At 44.5% G+C, this 13421-nt stretch overlaps 1 protein-coding gene and 1 long non-coding RNA gene across 2 annotated transcripts in view; both read left to right on the top strand.

Annotated features, from left to right (window-relative positions):
- The first annotated feature begins 45 nt into the window (after positions 1 to 45).
- Positions 46 to 4189, top strand: LOC128908443 (uncharacterized). Its single transcript, XR_008465949.1, has 3 exons — positions 46 to 386; positions 609 to 697; positions 2632 to 4189. It is a non-coding gene; the product is annotated as an uncharacterized LOC128908443 (long non-coding RNA).
- A 1502-nt stretch (positions 4190 to 5691) lies between these two features.
- The window catches only part of RHPN2 (rhophilin Rho GTPase binding protein 2), a 31751-nt gene continuing 24021 nt past the window's right edge, over positions 5692 to 13421 (top strand). Inside the window, exon 1 of the mRNA XM_054198659.1 lies at positions 5692 to 5821. Coding sequence (XP_054054634.1) covers positions 5753 to 5821 — 69 coding nt within the window. The 5' untranslated portion in view covers positions 5692 to 5752. The remainder of the gene's footprint in view (positions 5822 to 13421) is intronic.

The following is a 13421-nucleotide window of genomic DNA, read 5'->3' as shown; positions in this document are numbered from 1 at the left end:
CGGGGCGGGCCCAGCCCCGGAGCCCTCGTCCGGCCCTCGGAGCCCGCCTCTGCTCCCCGCCGGGCTGTGGAGCCCCGGCCGGGTCTTGGGGGCTCCACTGTGCTCCCCGCCGGCCCCAGCGCGGTAGCGGGGAGCCCGGAGGAGCCGCCCGGGGCTCCGCCGGCCCGGAGAACTCCGTGAAGAAGTGTGGAAAACGCTGCCGTGTGCTGCTCCAAATTAACGGTGCGAAATGCTGCCTGATCTCTTTAAAAGGTAGTAACGCTAGAAGAGGTTAAACACTTGACAGTCAACAGCCGTCCGATCGACTATCTGGAGGCACTTCATGCAGCCGATGAGGCCCTCTCGCAAAACGCCTCAGGAAACGGGCAGATTTTATCTAAACTAAGGTATAAAGCGCTGCACTCTGCTACATTCAGAACTGCACTCTGCATCAATACGAACGGGGGAGGCGTGGATTTAATTGAATTACGGGCTTTAGCAGATATATGGCAGAATTTGGTTAACAACATTGTTTTACAAAATATTTAGTAAGAACGTTCGCAGGAGTCAGTGCAAAGTCTGTGCATTCAAACATTTAGTAAAAGAGCCTTATCCCTCTGCGCTTTCAGGTATCTCTGCACCTCTCTGCGGAGCCTCGTATCACGAGAGAAACTTCTCCTGAATATATTTTATACAAAGACCACATAAGTATTCACCGGTAAGACTCAAATATTCAAAATTCGGATTTCAATTTTATGGCTTTTCACAGCGTTAGCCATGAGAAACTCACATGTCAATTTTGACTAATTTGATTTCTCAAGTTTACATTGTACCTTAATACTCAGATTCACTACAAGCAAAATACATTGTAACTTTAAAAAACAAACAAACCCCAAACCACCACAAACCCAAACAGAAAAACACTTCATTTTGTGACGAAGACAGATTCTATCAATCCATAACTTTTGTAAGCAAGTACCGCCAGTTTCTTGAAATCCGTGAAAATAAAGCACAACGCAGTCTCGGGAGATTCCTGCTGTTAGCAGATAGGGCTTCTGCACGTTTAGTGGTGTATTCTCTAATCCAGTATTTATGTGTGTTTGTATACACAGAACTGGTTTCTTTCAAAGTGAAACTACCAGAGTTTCATGTGGTTTCATAGGAAACATTCACACGGTTCCATGCAAATAGGGCGTACTCTGTTTAATTTAGGTCTATAATTCACTTAAAAACAATATAGTAGAAGCCACAGACATTTATCTACATGCATTATCTTTTCTCATCATTACTAATTAGTAAGCTGTTAGCTAGAACGTATAGTGGCAAAATGAGTTGTTAGCAGAGTTGCTGTTTCTCTTTGTTTAGGAAATAATTGTTCCTGAATAGTCAATTCTACGTGACTGATTTCACACACAGGCTTAAATAAACCTTTTTTCCACAATGTTAACAGAAAATCTTTTTAGTATCTTGTCTGTTATAGTCAAAGAGTTGGGGTAATCAAATACCGAAGTTTTCTTCCTTTTAAAGCTTTTATCAGATTAGAATTACTGTTGCATCCCAGTGGTATTTCCTTCGGTAAACTCTATCTCCTGTTTACAATTTTTAAACGAGGTGACAATTGCTATTTGTAGCTGTGAAACAAGACAGTAATTCCAGTGTCTTTCTTTGATAATTGTAATGAAACCAAAATATTAGTAGGTCAGTATAGCTTAGTTTTAAATTTTTACCATCATATGCTGGTGAGAAAAAAAAAATCAACATTTTTGAATGACAGCTCAAATACTTGCCAGTATAGACAAGGCTGAAGTTGAGCCCTCGAACCATAAATGGACTTCAGGCTTCAGTTTTCCAATACATTTTCAACATCTGTTTTTGAGTTAGTACTTCAAGAAGGTCGACCATAAAAGTGTCTTCTTACATCTTTTGTTATATTCTTTAGAACCAGTTCTTCAAATAGATAACCTCTTGTTGATTAGTTTTAAGTTATAGAATCATAGAATCTTCATGGTTGGAAAGGACCTTTGAGATCATCAAGTTCAACCATACACACACACAAAAAAACTACAATCTCTGCCACTAGAGCATGCCCTTAAGTGCCAAATCTATATGTTTCTTAAATACCTCTAGGGATGGTGACTCAATGTGAGTCACTGGAACTTCAGACTAAAAGCAGCATAACTGATGTATAAAAGAAGGAAGCAAAAAACTGATTTATTTACAAGGATGTTATGTTAGAGAAAAAAAGGAAAACGTAAGTACAGGGAGTATAAAAATATATTAAATACACTACCGTGTTATTTTTCAAAACACAGCAAAAAGAAACAAACAGCTTGACTTCACCTCTGCCTTATCTTGCATTCAATGGGAGTATTCCTCCCGAATATTTCTCCTGCCTCCTCATGGCTACTCTTATCAGTTGAGGCAACAGACACATGAAGCAGAGACCCTGAGGCATTGTATTATCTTCTACAAAGCACTACTTTTCATTTTTTAAAACAATGAACAAAAAAAGAGGTAATGAATGTTGTCCTGAAACACACGGATTTTCATCAAAAGGCAAGGCATTATCTGGGGAAAGTGGTGATGATTTTGCCTGTGTTTGGCCTTACATAGTTAATTCCCACTGAAATGGCAATGTCTTGTTTCCAACAGGATCTCACAGTAGAACAGACAAGACACATCAGCTGTTCAATAGTTATTGGGATTTTTTCTCAGTGACGATGAAGGTGCAGCTCACCCATGGCCCCACACTGTTAACTTGAAGCAGCAGCGGTGAAATGCTGCAGCTACAGCCCACCATACCATGGCCATCCAAAGCCCTTATGCTGAGTTTGTGTACCATTTTTGTACCATTTTGCTGTTGCTCAGTAAATAGCTTGGTGAGGAAACCTTCTACTGGCACTTCTTACTTGCAGTTCCTGTCTGGTCACTTTTCAATTCATCTGTCATAAAATGCAGAAGAACTTCTTTTGTTTATGAGAACAACTTCTCATTCTTTACTCTCAAACTTTTCCAACTTGAAAGTCTCCTCCATCCAGTAAACGGATAACAGTCTCAAAGCAGATTCATAGCACTATTGCTACTGGGTCCCCATGCCGTGTGTTTTTGCCATTCTCAATCTCTTATTTTTTCCCAAAAATAAATATTTGGAAAAAGTTGAGAGTGGGAAAAAAATTAAAAAATCAACCTATGATCCCTTTTCCTCTCTCCTCACCTAAAACCTCCCTACGGTAGCCAAGATTTGCTCCTTAAGAACTGCACTCTTCAGAACTAAATGATGATGCCAACTCCACGAACTTGCTGCAGTTGGATTCATGGACCATAAAGCTACAGGCTGCCAGGGTTACTGAAGAAATCTTGTTCTCCTCCTGCTCAGAACAGAAGTTTACTATTCAAAGTTTACCAACAACAGGGGGAGAAACATGTAACCATGTGTCAGATTAGAATTCAAGAATCGACCTGGAGAAAGGGCAGGAGTTGATGCATACTTCTCCCTTCACACAGGATCATTAACGCGCTTTTGCTGATAAGCCTGTGTGTCTCTCTGGGACAAAAGCTGTCTTTGAGGCACGTGTTACCATCCTGTAGCCGCAAGGCCTGTAAAATCACCAAAAAAAATAAACCACCTCTTTCCGGAGAGCCGCACCTGCCCCTACTAAGTCAAACCAGATTCATCTCTTCAGTATGTAACAGTGCACCAACACACGTCCCAGCAGGAAATTAATTTCCCAAACCCAGACCATTTCCTAGCAGCCAAAGAGAAGACTAAAGATGGAATTTCATATATTCACATATTTTTCAAGAAGGGGGAGAAGGACAAGATTGACTGAGCAAGTGGAGTGATACAAACATAACAAATATGGCACATAATCTGTACACGTACATAGATATCATATTTACTGTGGGGTGTGTGCCGTGAGGCTATCCAAGTTCTGGTCCCTCTTACCTCTGATATTGTGGGACAGTCTGTGACAACTCAGTCTCTATCATTCTCTGCCTGTTTTCAGTGTGGTCATTGTCCGGGTCACCTGCCTGGTGAAGATCTGTGAAGATGCACAAAGCCAGAGTTCTGTAAAACAAAGACAGAGATTCGATGCAGAGATAAGATGCATTGCTTTCAATTTCAATACTTTAGGCACAACCTGCTGATCTCCTTTGGATGCAAATTCTGAAGCATTTGATGCTTTCTCAGAGATAGTGCCATGTCCAGTGAACCAGATCACTGAATTTAGTCTCTTCTGATATGAAAGATAAATATCAACCAAACATCTGCACCTATACGCCCCTTTCTCTGAGTGTCCCAGGCTCCTAGCCTGTCATTACTCCATCGTTACAGTGCAGCAAACCAAACCTCCGATTAATCCTGAGAAACTGAGAAAGTCTGCGGTATGAACCCGCCTCTATTTAGGAATTCTAATAGCAATCGAAAAGCTACCGGAGACAAGATGTTTAACCAGTTGGTGAGAAGAGCAGGGACATGTGTTTTTGAGGGTACATCAGGTTTTGAAATGCTGTAAGCTGCAATTTACATTCCAGGGCCAGGGAGCACTGCTACCCGCTCATTACCCAGCTCAGCCCCAGCCGCTGACACCATGCAGTCACCCTGTGCCTTTTGCAGAAGAGCATATGCGCCATATGCAGACAAATCTTACTGTGGCTTACTTAAGAAATAGGGTATCGGTCCTAACACCATCATGGCGAAGGGCCCTTTACCCAAATGAGGGGAGGGCACAGTGAGATCGGGTGGCTGTGGGGCACTGGGTGATGCACCCAGGACAGTAACAGGAGGAGCCTCTAAGAACTGCCCAGGACTTTTCGGTTTGCTGTGGAAATTTGCTGTGTGTAGCACCACTGACTTAGGTTTATTCAGAGAATCCACCAGCAACGAAGAAAGGCTGCATTTTGTCACCAAGGTGTGTTAGAAGTATTGTACTGTGCAGAAACGTCTGCAAATTTGTGTTTTACACATGCCCATGATGATAGTCACTCATCAGGTTAACTAACTGACCCTTTGGCCTGGCTACAAACTCTTAGGACGTTATTTGGAGTAATAGCCGGAGCCTTTCAATGGGATCAGTTTTCAATAAATCCAGTGGAAGCAGTGACAACTCCCAAGATGGTCACATTAATACTGGTTTAATTGCCAGATCCTATCAGCATGGCCTATGCTGGCAAATTACGAGTTTACCTCTCATTTATATTAATTTAAACTAATTTATATGTATTGCATTGGAGTTTTACACTGATCTTGAAAGATTAAAATTTTAAAATACTTTTTAATTTGGGAGGCAAGTACATTTTCTAATAGCGCAAAAATAATTTAAAACATTTTTTACACCCCAAATAGAAATTGGAGCAAGTTGAACCACTTTCCCACGTTCCCTATTTCTATTTAACGCGTAATTTGATACATTCACCCAGTATCTTTCGGATTACTGAAGAAAAAGGAAGAAGTACTGGTGCGAGAAGGATGAGAATGGGGCAGAGCGCAGTTCCGCGGGGGCAGGTCTCTGGCTCCCGCTCCCCGAGGTGCCGGCTACGGCCGTTTTCCGCCTCAAGAGCAGCCCCGGCTCCAGCGGACCGAGCCGCCCCCCACACCGGCACCCGCACCGGGGGCCCCTCGCCCGCCGCGGGGCTGGCGGGGGCGGGGCCGGGGCGGGGCCGCTCCTCCCCGCCGCCGCCGGGGGCGGAGCCGCGCGGCGCCGTGGGGCAGCGGCGACATTTCCCGCAGGGTCGCGGCTGCCCGCAGCAGCGGAGGCACGAACGGAGGGAGATGACAGACGCCCTGCCGCCCCGCGGCTGTCCGGGGGCCGAGCCGGCGGAGGACGGCTACTTTCGCAAGGTGGGGGTCGCAGCGGCGGGCTTGGGGAGGCGGCGGGGCTCCGTGTGTCCCGGGGACGCCGGCGGTCTGGCGGTCCCCGTCCGCCGACTGCCTCGTCCCGGCGGAGCGTGGTGAGCCTGGTCCCGCCAGCGCCCCGGGGCGGGGTCCGGGCGGCGCTCGGCGCTGCGCGGGTTTCGGCTCCGCGGGGTCCGCGGCGGCCGCGTCGCGAATGCCCGGTGTGTCCGGGCCGGGCCGCACCTGGCGGGATCGCAGACGAGTGAAATCACGGCGTTCCCGTCCCCGCGCTCTGCCCTGTTCGCTCCGCGCTCGCTCTCTAGTAAAGTACCTGGTGTACCTGCAGGAAAGGTCACTGGAGTAAGGCAGTGAAGTTAACAGGCTCCTTAGGAAGTTCTTAATGAACATCTGCCCTAATTACTTTTCAGACTGAGTGGGCGGCCTGTGCCATAACCTGCACCCGAGCTCTTCCTGCACAACAGTCATTATAGTTAATTATGGCCTGCGAGGCAGCCCCGCGGGCTCCGCTGGACTTCACCGGCAGCGCCGGCCGCTTTCCGGGAGTCATCCCCCCGCCGCTCCCGAGCTCTTTTGCTGGTGGGCTCCGAGCAGCGGTGGAGGAACGCGGGGTTCGCTGGGGATTCTGGATCCGACACCACAAACAGCTTATTCTGCGGAGCAGAGGGAAGAAAAGCCTCGCACACGAGGTTGTCGCCGCTCCCCCGCGGCGCACCTCAGCGGGGTTACACGGAGAGGGCACGTCGGCCTCGCTCGGCTGCCTCTTCACAGGCTGTTTGGTTTTTTTGCCCCCAGTATTTACCAAATTCATAAGCTTTCAGGATGTTAAGCATCAGTATCACCCTTTAGCAAAGGAACTGTTTGCAGCTGGAAAGAGTGAAGTTGTACCTGGGCCAGCCGCGCTGCGAGCAGTCGGTACTGCTGTGGAAATAACTAGACAGGCTGAAACAAAACTTTTACCCAGTCTTGTCTTGTTTCTTCATTTGAGTAATCCTACTATAATATTTGGTGAGTAATCACTTCTTTCTTAGTAGTCCGTAGCAGGAAATCCCGAAGTGTGGCAAAGTCGTAATTATTTAGAGTTTTCACAGCTATGTTTTCTATAGTATGGGATGCTCGTAGGCTGCCTTGAGGCATGTTAGTAAAAAAAGTTGACTTTTCATGAACTTGTTAAGTTAGATAAATCAACTTTTCCACCTCTTTGTTTTTACTGATGGGGACTAAATGAAGTTTAATAGCCAAGTCGTGCTTCATAAGTCATAAGAGGAGTATATCTTCTGCATTCAGACTTGCTAAAGGGGGCTGAGTTTATTTTCAATTAAATTGCTTTATGTTAGGGATAAGTTCACTGAAACAGCATTAGATCAATGTAAACCCCATACCCTGGAAAAGAATGAAGTTTTTCTCATATATGAAAGTACTGTAAGGTCAATTTTATACCTAATCATGAGCGTCTTCCTCACTTTTGAATTACTTATATCTTAAGGCAGTAGCAAATGGATATGAATTTGATATTAAATAAATCTGGGTGAGCCAGTGTTGCAGTGCTACACTATTACCTCTGCTCACTCAGATCTTTGAAAGGTTCATCCAGCTCATAAGTGTCTAATAGAGTTGTAAACTTCAGATCAGGCTAGATGTTCAAAGCCTCCTGTCCCTAAAATTTAGATGTAAGCAGAAAACCAGTATTCCTTGTTACACATTAGTTGAATGGTCTCAAAGATCAGAGCTTTCATTCTGACTCAGTAGCTCTAGAAGGGGGCAGGAAAGAAAAAACAAAGCAGTCCAATTCCTGGAATCTTGAATAGATTTAAGCTGTGAAGCCAAGGGGATACTTTGGGGAGAGTCTCGTCTGGCCTTACGTATTCATCTGCGTGGCATGCCGGGTGACTTCATATGACTGAAACCAGTGATTGCACTGTTTGCGTCTGCCCAGGGTCTCCCTTCTCCCCCGTTCCTTTGTATCGCTTTCCCCTCCCTTTTTAAATCATGCTTCTTGTTTTCCTGAGAGGATTGGTTTACCAATTTTGTTGGTGCAGAATCGCATCAATTTCCAAGGCTGGGCCTCATGTTTTTAGATGAAAAGACACTTACTTCATTGTCTTTTTATTCTATAAGCTGTGGAACAAGGTGAAAACCCTTGCTTCATGTCAGTTCTGGTCACAAAAGGGCTTCCAAGCACTATTTGCATGATGAGGTTGCCTTCCATACTTTGCAAAAATATTGTGCACAATGAAATTTTATAATTGAGAAATAGCGAGCAGTTCATACAATATCCATTTCATATTTTCTCTTGATAAATGGATTATTGTAGGAAGTATACTCAAGGTTTGTATAGTGCCCTTTTGTGTAATATGCTTTTTAAAGTCTTAAATACAGCATACCAGAAAACGACCCTCAGTATCCCTAAGATACAATATGTAAAACAATTTATGTACTTAGTTTTTTTTAGCACTTTTTTGTTTTTCCTGTAGGGAGGAGGTGCTGTAAAACTATGACTGGCTCTACATAAAGGGCTGTGAGCAGAAATGGGGAAACAGATACCCAGTCCTGTTTCCTGGTGTGACTACAGTCACAACATTAGAAGGTTGGGCTCGCTGTGACGCTGCCAGGTGAGTCTGAGGAGTGCTGGGTGGCAGCTTCTGCAGCCCACTTGCACCCTTCCTCAGACTCCCTCTCTTCATTCCCGTCCTGCAATGTCAGAGCTGCTCTGTAGGGACCGTCTCCTCTTTCCTCTACCCCCTCTCTGTCCATTGTCTCCTTTTTCCTCATGGCAAAGGCCCATCATATTTATACAGGCAAAATTAAATTTTCCTTAAACCTGCAAGATGCTTTGAGCTGGCTCAGATGCTTCTTTTTTTTTTTTTTTTAATATCTAGTTTTAAAGAAATTACCTGTTTGGGCCACAGAGGGTATATGCAACTCTGTCAATCTTGCCCCTATTCCCTTCCCCTTATATCTCCCCTTCAAAACAACCCTTTTTAACCATTTGATTAGCTGCAACCAAACTTGTGATAAGGATTTTAGTTTTAAAAACAAAACAACAACAAAATCCTTGGTGGTGTCCTGAAGAGGATCTGGCAAGGTGAAGAAGCATCTTACTTTCCATCAAAAAGAAGATGGAGCTTCTGTCTAGAATTTTTTACTTTCTGGGAGGATAACACACCAGGAAACTGTTTTTGCTACTGTTTTGTTTATCTTGACCATCACATGCGGATAGCTTAGTTCAATATATTCCGTGGTACATTGCCAGGGCGTGCTGTACCTGTGCTCCTGGGTGGTGCGAGTGCTCTTGGAGCAGCAGCCTTGTGCCTCGACCTCCTCTGTGCAGAGTTCCACATTCTTTCACTGTTACTGGCAGCAACCTGTGAATCAACCATGCATATCCCACACGTCCATCCAGATTCCGCTCCCGGTCATTCTTCCCTATGAAAGAGTTTGTGGTCAGCAGAAGATAATGACAAAACTAATGATAAGAGCAAAGAACAACTTGTTTTAAAAGTAGAGCAGGGCATTTAGACAGGATGGATTTTTCAACAGGCCGACAGTAATTAAAGCAGGTCAGTCCTCGTGCTGCTTTGCTTACGCAGGATGCCTCGCTCACCTCTGGGGAAGTTACTCTTTAAGCTTGCTGTGGCTCTGTGGATTGCTTGGCCTCTCAGAACTCTTCCTGTTTTTTTAGTTACTTTTGAGTTCTTGTGGGAGAAACAACTCTCTTTTTCAAGCTGTTCTCTCCTTTCTTTTATTTTTCCTCTTTTTCCTTTTTTCATTACAGCACACCACCCCACTAAACCAGTAAGTTCTCACAAAGTAAACATCCTCAAAACCCATCAAAATACAGAACTCAGGATATTTATAAAGTAGTACTCATCCAGTCACAGGATCCAACACTTGCGTGGTGATCTGCTAGTAGGGCTATGCCTACCCTGGTGGTTTGTTTGTTTGTTTTGTTTTTGTTGGGTAGGTAGGAGCAGGGTAAGGAAGAGATACAGTAGAAAGAACTCGTTAGGTATCTTTCACATCTTGGTTTACTGCTTTGTAACACCTTACGCAGACTGTAACTTTTCAAATGGCCTAATCAGTCAGGAAGTTGCAATAAATTGTAAGAAAAAGCCATAGTTCGTATTCCAAGCTTACCCTTTCTGTAGCTCTCCAAGCTCCTGCTGGTGCAGCACTATGCATCCCATCGTCAAAGCAGTTGTTTTGAATAGCAGTCCATGTGCTGCATGAGGCAGAGCAGGAGGACAGCTAGCTTAATGAATCTTTAGATTCTGATCATTTTAATGAAGATGCTTATTTTCTTTTCCCTTTCTTAAAGCTTTGGTTCCATCTGTGAGGCTAGATACTTATCATATAGACCAAGCTGATGATTCAGAAAGAAGGACAGTATGTATTAGTCCTCCCTGTCGGGGGAGAAGGCTAAAAACAGAAAACAAGTAGTTCCATAAATGAAGCACCAAGCTGAAAATGATGATAGGTATGGTAACCAGCTCATGAATCAGCACTTCCCTAATTAACTCTCTCTCCTCCCCCTCCTTAGCTTTTGGGGTTTCTTCTGCTGTGGCTAATGTGTCCGTCTGCCAGAGCACGGTGCTTCCTCTGGCCTTTAGCTCATGGGGGTCTCTAGTCATTAGTAGCCAGGCAACCATCAACACTAGCATTGACACAGCAATATTTATTTGCCTGTTTCTTCTCTTTCCACATGCCTGGCGGGACAGAAACCACGTTGCAATGATTCATGCCATATCCACTCATTGTACACAAATTCATAAAGCCTGAAAATGAAAGTAGGCAAGTAGGCCTTCATGTGAAACTAAGAATCATTGAAACTTGGTTAGTCAAGAGACAGACATCTCTGATGAAATATTAATTTCCATTTTGCTTAGTGAGCTGTGTGACAAGATGGAATATTGTATAAAAAATACATATTTGGAATTTAATACAATAATTAGTTCTAAAACTTTATATTAATCTTTGGGTCCAGGCACTTGGAACTGTAAAATACTTGTTCATGGCACAAGTGGACCAGGCTATGGAAGACCAGATCTTCCGTCCCCGCTGCTTTGGGTTTTTTGGCTTTTTTTTTAACTTGGTTAAAACTTCTACGGATGAAAGACTTGCAGTATACAGCTAAAATTTCAAAATTGAACTGGTAGAAATGTGCAAAGAAAAACTTTAATTATAGTAGTGGAAGAAGGCAAGGAAAGAAACATCATAATTTAGCAGGACTTAGGATCACTTCTAGAAATACTGGTGTGAATCATGCTGTTTACTGCAATTGCTATTACAGCCAAAGAACTTATGTGCATGTTAAATTACATACACATTTAGATATCTGGAGGATATGGCCATTTGCGTACACTGCTGGGCTTGACAAGCAGCACAGGTTGCACTGGCTGGAAAGGAATGTTTTATTTTAAGTAAGAAGGCACACCCAGTTTCAACTCTGTGTCACCTTCAGACAGTGTGTGGCTCATTTTAACAGTTCAAACCACCACTTCATAAAGCATATTTATGTTAATTTCAAATGCTTACTGAGATTACTCATTGTTTGGCAAACACTCATGATTTTTGTGTCCATCACAACTGGATTTCTGATATTAAAAAATACTTCTGTCTTGCCATCCACATTAAATACAACTGCTTCTTTATTTGGGACCCATACGTTTGGCATCTGTCTTTCCTCTGCGGTGAGTGGTTCCTCAAGGCCTAGAGCCTGAACTTGGAAAACCACAAGGATACTGCCTGTGCCCCTTAGACTGGGGGGTTTGAAGGCTCCTTTGGATGGAGGTAAGCACTGGTGCCTTGTACAGAGGCAGGATACCGTCCATCCATAGTTAACCTGGAGTACATGACAACAGGCTTGCATCCCTACCCTCTCTTCCCCCATGCAGTCTGTAGAATAAAATCTCCCCTAAATCCCATGCGAGTCCCAAACAGCCAGCCATGTCCTGGCCCTGCTTGAGCTCCTGCTCATGAGCAGGCTGTGCCTGGCCAGACAGAGACAGCATCCCATTCATAATGCAGCTGTTTGCCAGATAAGTGGAGGGGGAATAACGTCTATAAACTTAAAAATAAAACCCAGAGGGGTATCCTGCCACCTAAGCTCAGGCATCGGTTCTAGCAAGAGATGAGCAGCCATCCCATTGGACTCTGCCAGCATGCCCCATTAGCTAGTCAGAGGATCGCTGTCAAATGTGCAGGCCCTGCACAGGCCAGCCTTCATCAGGAGGACATGTCTATTTGTCCAAAACCATAGAACGGTTTGGGTTGGAAGAGACCTTAAAGCCCACCCAGTGCCGCCCCCTGCCCTGGGCAAGGACACCTCCCACCAGCCCAGGTTGCTCCAAGCCCCATCCAACCTGGCCTTGAACACCTCCAGGGATGGGGCAGCCACAGCTTCTCTGGGAAACCTGGACCAGGGGCTCACCACCCTCACAGCAAAGAATTTCTTCCTCATATCTAACCTAAATCTCCCCCCTTTCAGTTTAAAACTGTTCTCCCTCGTCCCATGGCTCCCCTCCCTGATCCAGAGTCCCTCCCCAGCTTTCCTGGAGCCCCTTTAGGGACTGGAAGGGGCTCTAAGGTCTCCCCGGAGCCTTCTCTTCTCCAGGCTGAACCCCCCCAACTGTCTCAGCCTGTCCTCACAGCAGAGGGGCTCCAGCCGTCGCAGCATCTCTGTGGCCTCCTCTGGCCCCACTCCAACAGCTCCATGTCCTTCTGATGTTGGTGCCCCAGTGCTGGGGGCAGCACTGCAGGAGGGTCTTCTCAGAGAGGGAGAAAAAAAAATAATCAGTGTCTGTTTCTTTCAAGATGTTACCTGACTAGGTATGTAAATAACACATGGCAAGAATCTGTAACTCTTGTGCAGGTCTTGCCTCTGAAAATGATATATTAAAAACATACCAGCTTCCTGATTCTGCGGTTCAACAATGCTATTCAACCAATCAGGAAGAAATAAAGTAACTAGCTAACCGAACTTCAGGTTTTAAGAAGCTTTTATTGCTTCAGGAGCTAAAAGTATAATAATATTTAAGGACTTTAAACACTTCTTTATGAAGTGCAGCTATGCTCTGAGGGGTGGGAAAGGCTCTAAAACTGATAGCTGAGTTTACTATTTGAATTGTCTTCACAGCAGAGTTACTCAATTTACTTGTTTTTTCCTTCCTCCCCTGCCCCCCTGCCATGCAATGAAAGCTTAAATCATATTCTATCCTTGGTCATTTTTGCAACTTCGTTAGTAATAACCATTCTTTTGTTGCTATTTAATTAATAGTTTTACTGATAGTGTATAAACCAGGGTAAAATCCACTTCACTATCCAAGTTCTTGTGGCTCGGCAAAGAAATAAACAGTAATTAAATGAAGCATCTAGCATCCTGTTGACAAGAAATGAAATAGTAGGTGTGGAAACTGCTGGGAAGTTTGGCTGCCAGATATTGTAATGAACTGAACATTAACATTCTTGGGATTGTCCAAATGTGAACCAACTACAAATGCTGTCGGGGAAAGGCATCTTCTGCATGGAGGAAAACAAAATGAAGCACTTGCTTGGACCTGCCGGATAAATAACTTCTTAGTACACAGAA

Source organism: Rissa tridactyla, chromosome 4, assembly GCF_028500815.1.
Source record: "Rissa tridactyla isolate bRisTri1 chromosome 4, bRisTri1.patW.cur.20221130, whole genome shotgun sequence".
NCBI classification, from domain to species: domain Eukaryota; kingdom Metazoa; phylum Chordata; class Aves; order Charadriiformes; family Laridae; genus Rissa; species Rissa tridactyla.
Note: the sequence above shows the minus strand (reverse complement) of the source record. Positions and strands in the feature narration are given on the sequence as shown.